This window comes from Scyliorhinus torazame, chromosome 1 (assembly GCF_047496885.1).
Source record: "Scyliorhinus torazame isolate Kashiwa2021f chromosome 1, sScyTor2.1, whole genome shotgun sequence".
In the NCBI taxonomy this organism is placed as follows: domain Eukaryota; kingdom Metazoa; phylum Chordata; class Chondrichthyes; order Carcharhiniformes; family Scyliorhinidae; genus Scyliorhinus; species Scyliorhinus torazame.
In genome coordinates this window covers 35,994,723-36,015,560 of record NC_092707.1, presented here as the reverse complement: position 1 = coordinate 36,015,560, position 20,838 = coordinate 35,994,723, and the positions used below count along the sequence as shown (strand labels likewise).

Genomic DNA, 20,838 nt, shown 5'->3' with positions numbered 1-20,838 from the left:
CGGGGTAAGCCATGGGGTACAGGTCTCTGGCACAGAGTCTGTCCCTGCTGCTCAGAAGGGAAGGGGGGAGAGGAGTAGAGCATTAGTCATTGGAGACTCCAGAGTTAGGGGGATAGATAGGAGATTCTGTGGGAACGAGAGAGACACGCGTTGGTGTGTTGCCTCCCAGGTGCCAGGGTGTGTGATGTCTCGGATCGTGTTTTCGGGATCCTTAAGGGGGAGGGGGAGTAGCCCCAAGTCGTGGTCCACATAGGTACCAACGACATAGGTAGGAAAAGGGATAGGGATGTAAAGCAGGAATTCAGGGAGCTAGGGTGGAAACTTACATCTAGGACAACCAGAGTTATTATCTCTGGGTTGTTACCCGTGCCACATGATAGAGAGACGAGGAATAGGGAGAGAGAGGAGTTGAACACGTGGCTACAGGGATGGTGCAGGAGGGAGGGTTTCAGATTTCTGGATAATTGGGGCTCATTCTGGGATCGGTGGGATCTCTACAAATGGGATGGTCTACACCTGGACCAGAGGGGTACCAATATCCTGGGGGGGGGGAAATTTGCGAATGCTCTTCGGGAGGGTTTAAACTAGTTCAGCAGGGGCTTGGGAACCTGAATTGTAGCTCCAGTATTCAGGAGGTTGAGAGTAGTGAGGTCATGAGTAAGGTTTCAAAGTTGCAGGAGTGTACCAGCAGGCAGGAAGGTGGTTTAAAGTGTGTCTTCTTCAATGCCAGGAGCATCCGGAATAAGGTGGGTGAACTTGCGGCATGGGTTGGTACCTGGGACTTCGATGTTGTGGCCATTTCGGAGACATGGATAGAGCAGGGACAGGAATGGTTGTTGCAGGTGCCGGGGTTTAGATATTTCAGTAAGCTCAGGGAAGGTGATAAAAGAGCGGGAAGGGTGGCATTGTTAGTCAAGGACAGTATTACGGTGGCAGAAAGGACATTTGATGAGGACTTGTCTACTGAGGTAGTATGGGCTGAGGTAGAAACAGGAAAGGAGAGGTCACCCTGTTAGGGGTTTTCTATAGGCCTCCGAAAAGTTCCAGAGATGTAGAGGAAAGGATTGCAAGGATGCTTCTGGATAGGAGCGAAAGCAACAGGGTAGTTGTTATGGGGGACTTTAACTTTCCAAATATTGACTGGAAACGCTATAGTTCGAGTACTTTAGATGGGTCCGTTTTTGTCCAATGTGTGTAGGAGGGTTTCCTGACACAGTATGTAGATAGGCCAACGAGAGGCGAGGCCATATTGGATTTGGTACTGGGTAATGAACCAGGACAGGTGTTAGATTTGGAGGTATGTGAGCACTTTGGTGATAGTGACCACAATTCGATTACGTTTACTTTAGTGATGGAAAAGGATAGGTATATACCGCAGGGCAAGAGTTATATCTGGGGGAAAGGCAATTATGATGCGAAGAGGCAAGACTTAGGTTGCATCGGATGGAGAGGAAAACTGTAGGGGTGGGCACAATGGAAATGTGGAGCTTGTTCAAGGAACAGCTACTGCGTGTCCTCGATAAGTATGTACCTGTCAGGCAGGGAGGAAGTGGTTGAGCAAGGGAACCGTGGTTTACTAAAGCAGTCGAAACACTTGTCAAGAGGAAGAAGGAGGCTTATGTAAAGATGAGACATGAAGGTTCAGTTAGGGCGCTCAAGAGTTACAAGTTAGCTGGGAAGGACCTAAAGAGAGAGCTAAGAAGAACCAGGAGGGGACATGAGAAGTCTTTGGCAGGTAGGATCAAGGATAATCCTAAAGCTTTCTATAGATATGTCAGGAATAAACGAATGACTAGGGTAAGAGTAGGGCCAGTCAAGGACAGTAGTGGGAAGTTGTGCTTGGAGACCGAGGAGATAGGAGAGGTGCAAATGAATATTTTTTGTCAGTATTCACACAGGAAAAAGACAATGCTGTCGAGGAGAATACTGAGATTCAGGCTACTAGACTAGAAGGGCTTGAGGTTCATAAGGAGGAGGTGTTAGCAATTCTGGCAAGTGTGAAAATAGATAAGTCCCCTGGGCCGGATGGGATTTATCTTAGGATTCTCTGGGAAACTAGGGAGGAGATTGCTGAGCCTTTGGTTTTGATCTTTAAGTCATCTTTGTCAACAGGAATAGTGCCAGAAGACTGGAGGATAGCAAATGTTGTCCCCTTGTTCAAGAAGGGGAGTAGAGACAACCCAGGTAACTATAGACCAGTGAGCCTTACTTCTGTTGTGGGCAAAATCTTGGAAAGGTTTAGAAGAGATATGATGTATAATCATCTGGAAAGGAATAATTTGATTAGAGATAGTCAACACGTTTTGTGAATGGTAGGTCGTGCCTCACAAACCTTATTGAGTTCTTTGAGAAGGTGACCAAACAGGTGGATGAGGGTAAAGCAGTTGATGTGGTGTATATGGATTTCAGTAAAGCTTTGATAAGGTTCCCCACGGTAGGCTACTGCAGAAAATATGGAGGCATGGGATTCAGGGTGATTTAGCAGTTTGGATCAGAAATTGGCTAGCTGGAAGAAGACAAAGGGTGGTGGTTGATGGGAAATGTTCAAACTGGAGTCCAGTTACTAGTGGCGTACCACAAGGATCTGTTTTGGGGCCACTGCTGTTTGTCATTTTTATAAATGACCTGGAGGAGGGCATAGAAGGATGGGTGAGTAAATTTGCAGATGACACTAAAGTCGGTGGAGTTGTGGACAGTGTGGAAGGATGTTACAAGTTACAGAGGGACATAGATAAGCTGCAGCGCTGGGCTGAGAGGTGGCAAATGGAGTTTAATGCAGAAAAGTGTGAGGTGATTCATTTTGGAAGGAATAACAGGAAGACAGAGTACTGGGCTAATGGTAAGATTCTTGGCAGTGTGGATGAGCAGAGAGATCTCGGTGTCCATGTACATAGATCCTTGAAAGTTGCCACCCAGGTTGAGAGGGTTGTTAAGAAGGCATACGGTGTGTTAGCTTTTATTGGTAGAGGGATTGAGTTTAGGAGCCATGAGGTCATGTTACAGCTGCACAAAACTCTGGTGCGGCCGCGTTTGGAGTATTGCGTGCAATTCTGGTCGCCGCATTATAGGAAGGATGTGGAAGCATTGGAAAGGATGCAGAGGGGATTTACCAGAATGTTGCCTGGTATGGAGGGGAGATCTTATGAGGAAAGGCTGAGGGACTTGAGGCTGTTTTCGTTAGAGAGAAGAAGGTTAAGAGGTGACTTAATTGAGGCATACAAGATGATCAGAGGATTGGATAGGGTGGACAGTGAGAGCCTTTTTCCTCGGATGGTGATGTCTAGCACGAGGGGACATAGCTTTAAATTGAGGGGAGATCGATATAAGACAGATGTCAGAATTAGGTTCTTTACTCAGAGAGTAGTAAGGGTGTGGAATGCCCTGCCTGCAACAGTAGTGGACTCGCCAACACTAAGGGCATTCAAATGGTCATTGGATAGACATATGGACGATAAGGGAATAGTGTAGATGGGCTTTAGAGTGGTTTCACAGGTCGGCACAACATCGAGAGCCGAAGGGCCTGTACTGCGCTGTAATGTTCTATGTTCTATGTCACCCTCTCTTCTTAAACAGCGGTGTTACATTAGCCACTTTCCAGTCCTCTGGGGCCCTTCCGGCCTCCACTGATACCTGAAAAATCACCACCAATGCCTCCACAATCTCCTCAGCTATCTCTTTTGTAACCATGGGCTGTAGTCCATCCGGTCCAGGTGATTTATCCACCTTCAGACCTTTCAGTTTCCCCAGAACCTTCTCCTTAGTGATGGCCACTACACTCACCTCTGCCCCCTGATTTTGCTGGAGCTCTGGCATCCCACTGGTGTCTTCCACCGTGAATACTGATGCAAAGTAACTATTCAGTTCCTCTGCCATTTCTTTATTTCCTATTATTACATCTCCAGCCACATTTTCCAGTGGTCCAATGTCGATTTTTGCCTCTCTCTTACCTTTCAAATATTGAAAAAAACTCTTCCTATCTTCTTTTATATTACTAGCTAGCTTGCACTCATATTTCATCTCCTCTCCCCTTATTACATTTTTAGTGGTTCTCTGCTTGCTTTTAAAGGCTTCCCAATCCTCTCACTTCCCAGTAGACTTTGTATGCTTTTTCTTTTGCTTTTATGCTGTCCTTGACTTTCCTCGTCAACCATGGATGCCTTGTCCTCCCCTTGGCATGTTTCCTCCTCCTTGGGATGAATTACCCGAATAACCCGCAAAAACTCCTGCCATTGCTGTTCCACTGTCTTCCCTGCGAGGCTCCTTTTCCAATCAACTCTGGCCAGCTCCTTCCTCATGTCTTTGTAGTTACCCTTACTTAATTGTAATAACGTTACATCTGATTCCAGCTTCTCCCTCTTAAACTGCAGGGTAAATTCTATCATATTGTGGTCACTGCTCCCTAAGGGTTCCTTCACCTTAAGTTCCTTAATCAAGTCTGCCTCATTACACATCACCAAATCCAGAATTGCCTGTTGCCCAGTAGGCTCTGTCACAAGCTGCTCCAAAAACCCATCTCTTAGACATTCCACAAATTCCTTTTTTTGGGATCCACTACCAAGCTGATTTTCCCAGTCCACCTGCATATTGAAGTCCCCATGATTATTGTGATTTTGCCTTTTTTACATGCTTTCTCTATCTCCTGATTTATTTTCTGCTCCACATCCTGACTATTGCTAGGGGGTCTGTACATAACTGCATCAGGGTCTCCTTATCTTTGCGATTCCTCAACTCTACCCACAGAGATTCTATGCCTTCTGATCCTACATCGTTCCTTGCTATCGATTTAACTTCAATCCTTACGAACACTGCAACCCCGCCTCCATTGCCTATCTGCCTGTCCTTTCGATTGGACACATATCCTTGTATATTTAGATCCCAGCCCTGATGTCCTTGCAGCCACGTCTCTGTGATGCCCAAAACATCGCACCGGCCAATTTCAATGTGTGCAACAAGCTCATTTACCTTGTTCCGTATACTGGCTGCATTAAGGCACACCACCCTCAGTCCTGCATTGACCACCTCCCTTCTCACCTTATTTGCTCTGCCTGAGGGTGATGTTGTTCTCTTATTTTCAACAGTAAATATTGAAAAGTCATTTGAATAATTTGGGATAGTCCTCTTTTTGCTCAATGGTTTGATTCTGAAGTCAAAGTTTAGGTTAGCATTTTGCTTTCGACCACAGAGACAGATCTTCAGCTGTTCCCTCCTACTTAATGTAGTTGAAGAATAGGTTCACTGGTGTGACATATATGAAAAGTCACTCACAAACTATCTCACCATGACAAAATATAATTAATCAATTCCTCTTACCTATTCTGAACTGTTCATCATGGGACAAGATTTTTTGGGTTGGTGGGGTTTCTCATAGTCCCACTAATCGTGACAACCCCGCAGCCATTTTTCTTTGAGGAGGGTTAATTGGCTATAGTGGAGCTTCCGCCCCCTTCTTGGTTGAAAAATCTACCCCAGAGAGCTACCGATCAGATTCACGGCAGCTCTGTCATCCCAACAGCATCAGTGGCTAGGACTGGAAATACAAGCAATCCCCAGTCAGACCACAAAAAGGGTGATGGAGGGAGGTGTTGTTCATGGGGGCGGGGTGGGCGGGGAAGGTGTTTCTAATGGCAGGGAGGGAAATGAGGCCAAGGCAGATGTGGAGAGGAAGGTGGGAGTCTTGATGGGGAAGCCGGGGGTGAGGGCAGCCATGAAGGGCACATTTTAGTCGTGGGGTGGTGTGGGGGGTCATCTGTTATGGTAAGGAGGCCTTGCCTCTTTGTCATCCTTCCAACACCCCAAGAAGGGTGACCTGCTAAGTCTTCCCCGCACCAAGATCCCTCCACCAGCCTCAAAATTGAGGCAGGCAGCAAGTCACTCTTAAGTGGCTAATTATGGGGGCCATAAAAAAACATTCCCGCACCCTTAAAATTGTGGATAGGTTTGGGATTAGGGGAGGGCAACAGGAAAGTCACCTGTGGAATTTTGTGAGCTGCCCCCATCTGCAAACATGCTGGTTGGAACCATAAAAGTTTGCTCATGGTGTTTATAATGGACACCATACCATTTTATCCAGGATCTCTTCATCTTCAATCGCACTCAAATCCTCCAAACTGGGTTTGTTTTTTTCCTCTTTTAGATTCTCCTTTTCCTTCTCCATACCATTGGGTAAAATAACCTCAAACTTCTGTAGTGGTTGGGCTGCTGCGGTCATCACTGGCTCAGTGTCCATCTGCAAAGACAAACAGGTTCCATTTACTTCATTTGGCTGGTCCAAAGCTTGGTGCATTTCAAGTTCAATAGCCTGGATAAAAAGTGCCTTTGAGCAGATAACTCCATCATCAGAAGTCCTTGGGAAAGCTGAGCATTGACGAATAATTAAAATAATCATTAATAGTTACTGTTTTTTTCATTTATTTCTGTTGAATTTTTTAATGTATTGTAAAATTCCAACTTATTCCACAGCATAACTGTCAAATTATTCAGTATATGCACAGCAAACAAAAGTCTTATAAAGCCAAACAGAACTTGGAGTATAAGAATGTTTTGTTCATTATAATTCTCTGCAACTGGTTGAAAACACTTGGTAGGATGGTAGGATGAATAAGAAGCAAATTGAAAGATTTCTCTTCAAATCCCAGCAATAATCATGGTAAGGTTAATAAATGAAACCCTAAAGCCTGAAAATCACTGTATTACAAATGATGTTATAGTAATGCTTGATGCATTTGCATCAAATCTCCTCACTATTTCAACAAAAGCTTTCACAACCCTTTTATTTTAAGTGGGTTAAAACTTCAGAAAAAACAGTAGACGGACTGATTAAAAATCATGATAGCTTGCTCACATAAATTTCTTGGTTGTATCTTCTCACATTAACCAAAGCTAATTTAGTTTAATAAAAGTGGGTATGCCAACCAGAGGAAACTGTATCCAAGTCAAAAATAAGAATTAAAAGAAAAATTGTATTTTCTCCCCATTTCCATAATTACTCCAATTCAAAACATCTTTTCCAATAGTGTGGTTATCACTCCACAAATCACTCAGCCACAATTACAGGGAACTTATATTTATTGATCTCAGCACAAATGCAAAATCGTATTTTTAAGCGGCAAGTGTGCCCAATGAGTATAAAACTAGAAAGAGTAGATTTAAAGTAGATTCAAATGGTCATTTGCAGTGATTATAGACACTTGATTTTATTTTTTATCCCACCATTGACTATCATTCTTATCTACAAATTAGAACAATATTTAGTTCAAGAATTTAATATTGAATACAAGCAGTACCACAAAATTCATATTTTGAGACCATGCGCATCATGCACTTAAATATCAGCATGACCCTTTCGCAATTCTTGTCAGCCTTGCTGCCAGTATTAAAATAGACAACAAAAATACAAGGGGCACTTATATAATAAACTGAAACTTTTGTTTGGCTTAGTCCACTGTAGCGATGCAGGCAGCTGCTTTGCTCTACATCACATCTGCGTCAACACTGGCACCAAAAATACCCTACTAATTCATACTACCAGCATTATTTTTCAGTAATTACACTAGATATGTTTGTAGCAGTTTCAACACAATTGCTTATTCTTCAGTGAAAGTGTAGCTTTACAGCAACGTCAAGGAGTGCATTGTCTGTCAACTTCTATCAGGACGAGCCCTTGATGAGCTTCACAAGATAATAATTATTGTATAATAAGCCACCATGATTTTGAAACAGTAATATTATCATGGTATCAAAGTTATAAATCACTATAGCAGTTTATGAAAAATTTTGAAACATTCAATTGGATACTTGATTATAAGGTAGTATTCCAATGTACTCTTTACAGACAAGTCTCATTATCCTCCACCATTTTCGCAAATAAACTGCTACATTTGCCAAAATGTGCAAGTACGCCTGCTAAATTAGCTGAGCTTTGCGCAAGCTTTGGTATGGACACCATATATAGTTTTGTATCCCTAGGTTAGAAAAAGCTAAATGGATGGGCTCTTTACTTAAGACTGCCATGCAACAAACTCTGTTGGAAATAGTGGTGTGTGCACTTCATGAGAAGATTAAGCTGAACACTTGGACGCTGTGGTAAAATATCTTGCTGATATTCACTGTCTTGGCAGGGACATGAATAACTTCATTGCAGTGTTAATGTAAGCCTACTTGTGACAATAAAGAGTATTAAATTAAGAAAACCAATTTGCAGAACATCCCAGAAACATTCATTGCCTGTAGAACTTTACTGGAGAAAAAGTCACGACTTTCAGAATAGACAGCAGGTAAATTAATGAGAAAAAAAGCTGAAGAAAACACGATTTCTTTAAAAAACTACCATTGTAGAAGAAAAAGTGATTGTTCGTTTTCAAAATCATACCGCCTCTGCTCTCTTATAGACCTGTTGTTTGTTAACGGCATTGTCCTTGTCTGGTCAGACAAAACAGATATACTTCACAAGTACATAATACTAAATTGATATTATAAACATTTAACAATAGTTTATGTATACAGGAACCTCATAAATATTGGTACTTCACACAAGTTGTCAATTATTCAATCCGTAGTTTGTTCTCTCAGTTTGGATTTTGGGGCACTCGACTTATGGACTGGAATGATAGCCGAGTATCCAAATTTAATTATGAAAACAGAATTGAATAATGCTCTTATTAAAATAAAATTACTACGAATTTACAGTGAAAATTTAAGGGTGAATTCCTCATTATTGAGCCCTTAAGGAGCAATGGAATGTACCTTAATCATCCATGGAAACTGGTACCACAGTAAAAGTGTCTAAACTTCATCTGGTTGTTTTCCACATATTCTTGCAATAACTTTTCAAATCAAATGCATTCATTTGAACTCAGCTACAGGAAAACCACTCAGTCAGTCTCACAATTCCAATCTTAAATATGCAGTCAGTTTGACGTCAGGCGCCAGATCGAAGTGGCAAAAAACACAGCACCTTCTTTGGTTTAAAGGTTTCCAATTGGTCTCTGAATCAAAGTCAAGTTGAGTTGACTGTTTACACGAACTGAATCTACTGTTTTCTAAATTTCATCAAAACCCATCCATCAACTAAACCCCAGTATAGCTGGATTCTTGAGGCAACTGCTTCTCTTTTCCCAGATGATATTCCAACATAGATACCAAGCTCTCCAAACAGGTGAGAATATTTTACTGTTCTTCAAAATACATTCCACTCTATTTTTGGTTATCAGGAAGACAGGGATCATCTATCTACAGGGAACAGGAGGCCCTGAGAACAGATATTACACAGTGAGAGCAGGTAGCCAAAGTAATTAATTACAGCAGTGTAGCTCCAAGTACCTAGATGGAGTGTCCACTGAACAAGGAAGTTAATGATTCAACACAGGAATCACCAAGTGCTTACAACGGAACCTCATACCATTCAATTCAAACCATCCTACTACACTCAGTTACCTAATAACAATGTTTTATCAAACACATCTCAAATTTTGCATTCATTATAGCGCGTTATCGTTGCACATTTAACACTGATGAAATTCTCATGTCAACATCTCACAGCTTGCATGCACACTGGCAGGTACATCACCCAAACATCCTGCATCACACAGTGATGTACTTCCCTTAATCTTGCAGGACAACGGGGACCAGATGGAACGCCACTTGTGGGAATCTCCAAGGGGATCGGAGGCCCCCAGCTGCATTCCCTTTGGAAGGTGGTGCCCAGGCACTACTAGTGCCACCTGGTACCCTGGTGGTGCCAGTCTGGCACTGCCATGGTGCCCAGGTCACACTGCCAGCTGGCAGGGACATTGCCAGGTTGGCACTACCAAGGTGCGAAGCTGGTGTTTTCTGCGCACGTGCAATCGGGCCAGGATTGCCCTCGGGTGTTGGGGGGGGGGGTGGATCCGGGGGACCTTCCCATGTTGCGATTGGGGTCGGGGGAGGTCGGGATTTCTTTTGTGGGCCTCCGAGATCTCTCCTAAAACGGGGAGATCTGGCGAGAGAGCTCCCCGTTGTAAAAAAGGGGACGATGTGCGGCCTCCCGCGCTTTACCCGTTTAGGCCTGTTATTCAAAGCGAGTCGTGTTGAATATATTTCTCGGCATTGCAAGGAAACACGCTGTTAAACGCCCTCGCTCGGGAACTTTGTTCCCTTTTGGTAAGGTAGCACCCTATGTTCCTACATAATTCCCCTTCTCACAGCCCACTTTCCTTTCATTGCGCAATCTCTTCTGGTTAACTGAAAATGATGTAAGCATGGACCTATTACTCTTTCCCCCTTTCTTCATTGCAGTATCACCATTGTACCATTCTCCTTTCAGATACCCAAGAACTCCAACCCAGCCATTGGAGACGCAGACCATGAAGGGTAAGAAGAACAAGGTACTGAATTTAAAATCGATCTCACACTCACAGCCACTAGCTCAGATACTGGCACATACTCTAGATGAAACATAGAAGAGGGGTTTTGCACATGGTGAGTAAACAGGTAGGAGTGGCCTACAGCCAAGGAAGCGGGAAAGGATAACACAAATGCCCGTAACCTGGAGCACCAGGTCACAGACGTGTTCTGCTGAAGAGGATCAGATGAGGACTCAGATGGGGAACCATACAGAAAAAGGCTGATGGATATGTGCAATGAAAATCTTGGTGTCTGCCAGAATGTCTGCTGTCACTGTTATGTTCTTCTTATCTTTGACGTAAGCATACCAATGATAGACAAATATCAGTGAAACAACAATGTGGTTTCTTTATTTGAAGTTAAGATTATGCGGAGTTAAATGGGAGACCATGTACCATTCAGATGTCTACTGTTATGGACCAGGGTTTAGAGAACCCCAAAGTGTAGCATGGAGTTCACCTGACCCACAACTTTTAATAGATTGCGGTAGGCGGAGCACACGGCCCGCTCTACAGATGTGGTGCAGCAGAAATGGAAAAGTATTTTTTTAAATATCACGGGAGGGCGTCGGACCGGCATCGCGGGAATATGTGCCGACCCAACCAATTCTCTGAAACGGCGCGGGAGCAGAGAATCGTGCCCCATGTATGTTTGACCAAGTTCTTTCCTTAAATTTCTGAACCTTTGTCTGTAGGCTTCAGGCACTAGTTCATATGCGCCTAAGATAGATTTTTTCACCTCCTCATACGACCCAGATACCTCCTCCGGTAGTGATGCAAACATTTCACTCGCCCTACCAACCACCTTTGTTTGAATCAGTTATACCCACATGTCCTGTGGCCATTTCATTTGTTTAGCTACCTTCTCAAATGAAATGAAAAAGGCTTCTACCTTCTTCTCATGAAACCTTGGCAATGCTTGGACATATTTAAATAGATTCCCACAAAGCCTTTGACTTTGACTCTCTTTCTCACTATCCTCATCATTATCATCCAACTGTACGTTTCCCTTTACGTCTGCCAATTTTAACTGACTGTCATGTTTCATGGCCATTTTCTAAAGTTCAAACTCTCTCTCTTTATCTTTTTCCCTGATCTGTATCTCCCTTTCTCTTTCTTTTTGTTCTTCTAGGGCTCTTTCTCTTCTTCTTTCTTCTCTCTCCTTTTCTTTTTCCTCTCTCACTCTTTCTTTTTCCTCTCTATCTCTTTCTCTCTCTTTCTTTTTCCTCTCCATCTCTTTCGTATTCAAGCTGCTTTAATTCTTTCTCATGTTCCATTTGTTTAATTTGTAACTGAACTTTTGCCATTTCCAATGAGTCAAACTGTATCTCAGGCAACTTTAAATGCTTAGCCACCGCCATAATTACCTCACCTTTTCGCATTTTGTCAGGTAATGTTAACTGCAATGTTTTTGCCAAATCAAACAGTCTGCTTTTAGTCTCTGTCCGCAAGGTACTGCGTGCGACCGTCTCCACCCCCAAAAACTTCAGAGCCTCATTGTCCACAACACACCCCCCACTTAAACTAGAATACCACACCTGATAAGCACACCCCTCACTGTCTTTAAGTTCACTAAGCCAATCCAATAGATAGACTTTGTTCCCGGACAAGCCCCCAATTTGTTATGGGCCAGGGTTTAGAGGACCCCAAAGTGCAGCATGGAGTTCACCTGATCCACAACTTTTAATAGATTGCGGTATGGGGAGGACACGGCCCGCTCTACAGGTGTGGTACAGCAGAAATGGCAAAGTATTTTTTAAAGCAAAACAATGTTTATTCTATAAACTCAAGTTAACCTTTCTAAAACATAGTGAACATCTTAGCAGCCATTAATTCAAATACAACCCCCAAAGAATACAACACTACATAATCCTTTAAGCTTTCCTTTTAACATCCATATGACTTAAAAACACCTTTTATCAGAAGGTTTACATTCACTACTGAGAACATTTATAATTCTGAATTCACCAAATGATCAAGAGATAGTCTTTTGATGGCAGAGAGAACAGCAGTCCACCTGCTTGGTCTGGCTTCAGCTCCAACACTGAAAACAAAACTAAAACATAGTTTGCAGCCTGCTCAAAAACGAAAGTAAAAAGCTGACAGACAGTCCAAATACACCCACTCTCTGACATCACTGCAGTAATATACACCCATTTCTTAAAGGTACTCTCACTACAGATACTTATATACACACCCATTTATAAACACCCATTTCTTAAAGGTACTCTGACGTGACACTGCACTGTTTTTTTAAAGACTGACTACAAAACAGGGAATAATACATCATATCTTGCCAGCAGATTCAAATCCATTCCTTGCTTGTCAACCTCTTAGAACGGTCATTATCAAGAAGCATGGGGGAGTCCAGGATCAACTTTGTTTATAGGCCCTGCGCAGAGCTTGGAGCTCAACCTTCCCAGCATGGAAGTGGTGGGCAACTTTATGCGAACATTTGCAGACATTTAAATTTTTTTTTTTTAAAGAGTAACCAATTCTTTTTTTATTCCAATTAAGGGGCAATTTAGTCTGGCCAATCCACCTACCCTGCACATCTTTGGGTTGTGGGGATGAGACCCACGCAGACACGGGCAGAATGTGCAAACTTCACACGGACGAACATTTACAGACATGAACACGATGCAGCTTCTAATGGTCAATGTCTCATCACCACTATAGCATAGGCAGAAACCGTCCTATATCTGCATGCTGCAGTGGTAGGTCTAACTCTGTGGACTTGATTTTCTGGCTGTGTTGTGCCTGGCAGCGATCCCGCTATTCTCGATGTAAGGTAGGGGAGCCCAAAAAATAGTTTTGCGGCAGGCGCCGATGCTCTCGACACGCGGCATGTGATGCAATATGGATCACGCCCAATCAGTATATTTAAATGAGTCGTTAAACTCATTTAAATATGTGCAGCCCATTTGGGGCCGGAGTAACCCGACTCCCAGGATTCCCTGGCTCCACCGGCTCATTATTATTAATGTATATAGTTATCTATATGACCACAGACCAGCAGATGGCGATAGAGATCCAGAATGTGGCTCCACAGATCCGGCAGTTAGTAGTAAGTCATACTAGAGGACAGTCGTATTAGAAGGAACTCCAGGTGAATTTTTTTTAAATAATATAAATTTAGTGCCCAATTCATTGTTTCCAATTAAGGGGCAATTTAGCGTGGCCAATCCACCTGCCCTGCACATCTTTGGGTTGTGGGGGCGAAACCCACGCAAATACAGGGAGAATGTGCAAACTCCACACAGACAGTGCCCCAGAGCCTGGATGAACCTGGGACCTGGGCGCTGTGAGGCGGCAATCCTATCCACTGCACCACCGTGCTGCCCTACTCCAGGAGAATTCACTTATTTGTTACCGTTTGTATTATAGTTTGTTAGTTATCCTTCCACGTGTTCATTTTGTTAATAAACTGTCTTGCTAGTCAAAGAACTAGATATTCTGTGTGCATTATTACCACGACCACAACACAGAACATAACATGGTACCAGGAATATAGAACAATTGAAGATAACTACGGAGAAGACGGGATGAAACAGACTGAAGAAAGAAAAGAAGAAAATTCTTCTACCTACCTGGTAAACTACTGGCAACTGGAACTCAATGCACGGAAAGACTAGAAAGTTAGAAATGGAAGGTCTGAAGGCACCTTACCAGCTTCAAGTCACCGGTAATGTAGATGAGAATTTGGGTGTTTTTAAGCAGCAATTCAAACTTTGTGTTGCAGCCCGTGGCCTGCAGGCACAGCCTGACGAGAGGCTTATTTTGTTGCTGCTCACGGTAGCAGGTCCTCAAGCCATCAAAATTTATATTACCTTCGTATTGGACAGCAAAGCAGAAAGCAAAACCTTCAATTAAGTAATTAAATACTTCGATCTGCATTGCTCCCCCAAAAAACATGAAACGTTCGAGCGGTATATCTTTTGCACGCATACTCAGAAGGCAGGCAAACCTTTCCATAGTTTTCTAACCGACTTGCGGTTGAAGGCGCAGTCGTGCAATTTTAGTACTTTAAAGTCATCGATGATCCACGATCAGATAGTTTTTGGAATATTGAATAATAAGGTATGCAAGAGACTATTGAGGGAAGAAGAGCTTCAGCAAGAAAATGCTATCAAGATTTGTCATGCTCTGCGTCGTGGTGAATTTTCGCGCCCTTTTCAAGGAGAAAATACTCTTGGTATTGATTTTTTGATTGCTGATGAACAAGACACATTTCAATCGCGATTTCTAGAGTTAGATCCTTTTGCCGAAGTAATCTTTCTCTAAGCTGTTCATCAGATATGCCAAAGACTATTTGGTCCCTAGTTATGTCATCATTCAGTGCGGAGAAGTTGCAGGATTGTGCTAACAGTCTCAGATCAGTGACAAAGCTGTTAAAAGGTTCACCCTTGTTTTACAATCTCTTTTCAAATATAAAACGCTCATACGTTTCATTAGTTTGGATTTTACAATGGTTATCAAATTTTGCAAGAATTACATCAAACTTTGTTTTATCTTGATCCATCGTGTACTGGAAGGAATTATAGATCTCAATGCCATGTGGACCAGCCATAGTTAGTAGCAGAGCAATTTTACGAGCATCGGTAGCATTATTCAAATCGGAAGCTTCTAAATAAATTTGGAATTGCTGCTTCAACAAATGGCAGTTTACATTTAGGTTACCGATGATCCTTAGATGTCGAGGAGCTTGAGCTTTATCTATCGATCCTGGATTCGTCGAAGTTTTGCAGTCTGAGATTCTTGTTTCGTAAGTCGAATAGCTTCTTAGTTTTTTCCTTTTTTCTAATCTTACTGGATTATGCTAGCTAGTTTCTGTAGCCAATCACCTGGTACCATGTTATATTATTCTTTGGTAATATATTGTTACGTTTTACTGTGTGATTATGAAGAAACCACCAATCTTTAACTTAAAGCGAAAATGATTTATTAAATAACGATTGATTAACATTGAGTTTGCACACTCCACAGAACTATAACTAGTAATCAAGTAATCTATATTAAAGTAATAACTAATTTAAACTACACATGCTGTGTCTATTTAATATTAACTATGCTGTGATCTATCTCTCTTATACTCTACTGTCTAGAAACCTCTAGTTAGATGTACCCAAGATCCTCTGAGGTCTCATACTTATAGTGGGAACGAGTGGTGCCCTCTAGTGGTTGTGTTACACTGAGATGTAATAATTAACCCTTTACATGTCTACATATGTACATATCTGTGGAAGGGAAATTAATGAGTTGCCAACTTAGAAGCATGCTGGGAAATGCTTGACTATAGTTCAACACTGCTTTTGAATGAGAATAAGTCAATCAGGTAACATAAATGAAATATTGCTAATTGTTCTGGTCTCGGCCTTGTTAGGAAAACACATTGTCCTCCGAAAGATAACAAACTGTGTACTTGAGTTGTTTTTAGCCAAGGGCAAGAACATATGTGCTACGTATTTCATCTTACGTACTTTCCAAGGTCTATTTAATATAAACATGCCTGTTTACTTCAAGCTGTTATTTCAGACTATAAAGATACGTATTCTTCAATCGAATCTCAGAGTGCAGTGCACTGGCTTTGCAGCTGGAACACTTCCACTCCGCAAATATATTTGTGTAAACAAATTTCCTTATATCGAACCTCGGGGAATTCGTCTTTATTATAATTTCCACGACAAATTGCCGTAGTCGTTGCAGTTTCCCTAATTTAACGGGACGTGAATCTCAAAACGATTCTCTAAACAGGACTCTCTCAGCTGAAAGGGAGAGAGCCATAGCGCAACCCCAGCTGAAAGGGAGGTCTGCTGCTCGGTAGCCTTAATTACTGGCCAGTGACTCATGCTAGGATGAGTTATCTTAATTAATAAATTAACGATAGCTGCTTGGGAAGAAAAAAGGTGCCGTAGAGACTAAAATTTAAAAGAAAAAAACTTTGAGGTGCGTGAAAGGATAAACACCGGTGTGCGCTCCCTATAGTATTTGTAAATGATTTCCGCAGTCGTTGTTATTGTTATATATATGTTCTAAAGTATGTTACAGAAGGAACGATGAGCAATAAACTCGACGCCCCCTCACAGGTCGTCCCGAAGCCTCAGTAATGACATCCGGAGCGAGAAAGAAAGTGAACTCCTTAAAGAGGACAGATAAGGGAGTCAAAATGAGTAAGAAAATGAAAAGAAATAATCGTAAAGCAACGGAATGAAGTAGGAAAACCTATATGTCCCGCATAGGAATCTAATGAAGCTGACCCCCTCTCGAAACAAAAAACAGGAGAGTAAAAGTAAATAGAAGATTAAGGTAAAAGCGTAACAGATGGGTTCCTGTAGAAAAAGGGAATTCAGATTTTTCTGTAGCAGTGAGATAAGGCTACCGGTTAATTGTGGTATTTGTGAGCTGTGAGAATCTGTGTGTTTAACCAATTAATTTTAGTCAAAGCATGAAATGCTAGGTGGGTTGTATTTTTTATCGTCTGTCATTGTGAGTCAGAGATTATAACTTAATCTCTTAATTTTTGTTGAGATTTCTCTAATGAACTGAAACATATGGAAACTAAAATCAGTTTAAAAGAAAGCAAGTAATTGAATATGAATACGTTTTTAGATTACGTGAAAAGACGTAAATGGCATCATTCCAAGTTCTCCGCCCCTTAGGTTCTGCAGAAAACATTAACCATTTCAGCAGACCCGACTTTTCTGAATTGACAAAGAAAAATATATGTCTCTAAGAATAGCTAATGCCTATAAACTCAATCACTGGAAATTTACTTGTATGTGCGCTATTTATAGCCCCCTCCCAGGGGAAGTTTTGTTGTTTCTAAAATACTCTTATGGTGCATCTTGGCCAGCTTTGAAGGATGGGATTGCAGTCCCACCCGGCATAAATGGAGGCTGGGTTCCCAATAATGATAATCATTTGAATGAAGGAAATTAGTCCCTCGAACACTGGGTAGCAAATAGAGGGAAAGAGGCTATCATGCAAGGGGCCAACCTAGCGACACCTACCCTATTAGGCAGACAGACACTCTGCAAATTAGGAGCGGTAGTACATTGCATTGATAATGGAACGTTTATGGAACTGTCTCAAGTACAAGCCTGCGCCCGATCGCTCTGTGACTGTGTTGTATGCTGGCAGCTGAATGTTAATCCTTACAGTACCACTGTTAAAAAAATAATTTAAAACTGCAGGAAGTCTTACAAAAGATTAATAAACCTTGGGCACAGCTATTAAAACACCTGATAGAGTCCAGACGAGAGAATATTGTGACCTATTGCACGGCTTGGTATGCTCGTGAGGATGAGCTCGCATATAATTTACAAACACAAAATCACTGAGGAAAGCAGACCTCAGAAAAAAAATCAGTTTTGCTGCTGCTTAATTCATCCGCAATGCAGCATTTTACTGCGGCTTGACACACTGGGTATAAAGTAATCCTCTCGAAAACCAACTTTACCTACAAGCAAGCGCCAGCTGTCAACCCTGCAACACTCTTGCCCGCGCCCGCGGAAGCAGATCATACGTATGATCATGACTGTTTACAATTGGTTGAAGCCACCACAACCCCTCGACCTGATTTATTGAGTCACCCACTAGAAAATCCAAACATCACCTTTTTCACCAATGGGTCAGCAAACCGACCAAATGATATGACCCTCCTGGCCGGCTATGCAATTGTAACTCCATTCAAGATAGTGGAAGCTTTTGCTCTGCCTTCGGGAACGTTTGCTCAAGCGGCCGAAGTTTGCCCTTACTAAAGCATGTATTCTAGCTAAAAATAAAACAGTCAATATTTATACTGATTCCCAATCCGCTTTTGGGGTAGTACATGATTTTGGCCAATTATGGAAAAACAGGGGATTCATAACTTCCTCCGGCCAATCTATTAAACATGCTAAACATGGCTGACAGGTCCCGGGTCCTGGTTGGATCTGCCGCCTTCTGGCTCTGCCCTGAAGGCGGAGTATAAGAGCTCGAGTTCTCCCAGCAGCCACATTCTGTAACTGAGCTGCTGGGGAACAAGTCTTGCTTAATAAAGCCTCGATTGATTTAATCTCTTCTCGACTTGAGTGAGTAATTGTTGCGCTACAATATTATCATATCAATCCAACATTATGTAGAGGGTAAACTGAAAACCTTAATATGCATGTCTCACTCATACGCAGAGAGGGTAAATAAATTCAGTTGTTGGGTCTGTACACAAATTCCCAGATGCTTGGGGGAGGGCTTTCCTGTGCGTCCTATCCCATTCACCAGTAAAGCGATAGCAGAATGGGCTCTATGACAAAATAGTACAAGACGTGGTGAAGATACACAGAATATGTTAGATTGGAGATTAGCTGGATACGATATGAATAGGTTTGAGGAATGGTGGGGGCCTAGGTTTAATGTAACACGTCAACCACCCTGGTTGATCCTTCCCAATTATACTGGAGTCCCAAAGGAAGTATATGCTTTAAGAATCATAAAACATATGGGACCCACTCAGGAGGCACGAGTCAGTGTGATCAGATCTCAAATTGGCAACCCCCTATGTTCCACCATACAGTGAAAGGACTATTCATCTTTGATTGGTCAGGAGTTGAAAATCAAACTAATGGAGGCTCCTGGGAAGGGGATCGATTAGACTAATGATGACTGATAGTAAAGGAAACCTGACCGCATATAACGGCACGTATTTTATCTGTGGTCATAAGGCGTGCCTTTGGTTACCAGAAGATTGGGAAGGCTCCTGCTATTTGGGATAGGTAGTCCCTTATGTGCATCACATTCAGCAATTGCAGGACCATCCCCATCACAGGACGACACAAAGTATTACGACATGGGCACAAATGCTGGGAATAATGATACCACCATTAGGAATAGCCACTAATGCATACGAACTACGCAAACTACGAGACATCCTTGAGCAGGTTGCTAATGACACTGGAGAAGCTGTTAACCAGATAGAAACTGAGATGGTCGCTATAAGAGCGGTTGCCCTGCAGAAGTGAATGGCTCTTGATTTCTTGTTCGCTGAAAAGGGAGGCACTTGTGCCCTGATTGGAAGTGACTGTTGCACATACATCCCTGATAACTCAGAAAAAATTGATAATCTTGTGGATCACATTCGTAGAGAGGTGACAAGATTACATGAAAATGAGGGATGGGACTTTGGCTTTGGGTGGTTAGGATCGTCAGGACAGAGGATTATGTTCTGGATTATAATCGCCATTGTAATCTTGATTGTCGTCTGGTTACTGTTTTAATGTTGCGCAAGATATTTTAATTGTACGAACACGGGAACAGCCCTAGCCACCTTGCCTCCTTGCTACCAGGCTCATAACACGCAGGGAACTGTCATACGTCCTTTCCCTTACATTATAACGCACCCTACACGATAATTTACTAAAAGGTGTTGCTCAAAAGATCAACAAGGAGGGAATTGTGGAAGGGAAATTAATGAGTTGCCAACTTAGAAGCATGCTGGGAAATGCTTGACTATAGTTCAACACTGCTTTTGAATGAGAATAAGTCGGTCAGGTAACTTAAATGAAATATTGCTAATTATTCTGGTTACGGCCTTATTGTGAAAAGACATTGTCCTCTAAAAGATAACAAAATGTGTACTCGAGTTGTTTTTAGCCAAGGGCAAGAACATACGTGCTACGTATTTCATCTTACATACTTTCGAAGGTCTATTTAATATAAACATGCCTGTTTACTTCAAGCTGTTATTTCAGACTATAAAGATATGTTGTCTTCAATTGAATCTCAGAGTGCAGTCACCGGCTCTGCAGCTGGAACACTCTCTCTCCGCAAATATATTTGTGTAAATAAATTTCCTTAAATCTAACCTCGAGGAATTTGTCTTTATTATAATTTCCACGACAATATCATTACATCCACGATAATAATGAGTAATAATATTACCCAGCATTTACTATGGATCAAAATTAGAATTAAAAAACTACTTATGCAGCAATTATCATTAATGAGGTACAAAAACTACAAGAATACTGTCGAATGTGGGTAATGTCCATTTTTAAAATATTTACTGAGTGATGTCATCCTTCTGTTAAGGGTTTAAAAATCAGACATCACCCACATCCCTCTGCCATACATACAATAGTGCAACCGATACATTTAAGGGGTACACCAAGAAACTCCTAAGCACTCTGAACATAGCAAAACTCTGACTTGTTAGTCACAGCCCCCATCAACACTTAACTAATGTGCCACAAGCAAATTTCAAAGGAGTGCTAATTCATGGGGAACAAAGACAAACACTGTATTGAAATCCTACTTGCCGTAGATAAGTTTCTCTTTACAGTTAGTAAAGTTACATTTACTTTTTATTAGTTTCATGAAGTTTGAATGAGAGGCAAGGTAAAGCCTTTGGGGTAAAGCCAGATGTGACGACATGGTGGCATAATGGTTAGCACTGCTGCCTCATAGCCCCAGGAACCCAATTCTG

At 42.0% G+C, this 20,838-nt stretch overlaps 1 protein-coding gene across 2 annotated transcripts in view; it reads right to left on the bottom strand.

Annotated features, from left to right (window-relative positions):
* The window catches only part of smtnb (smoothelin b), a 772,002-nt gene that overhangs the window by 149,218 nt on the left and 601,946 nt on the right, over positions 1-20,838 (bottom strand). For both annotated transcript variants that reach the window (XM_072486160.1, XM_072486170.1), the window contains exon 11: positions 6,059-6,226. In XM_072486160.1, coding sequence (XP_072342261.1) covers positions 6,059-6,226 — 168 coding nt within the window. The remainder of the gene's footprint in view (positions 1-6,058; positions 6,227-20,838) is intronic.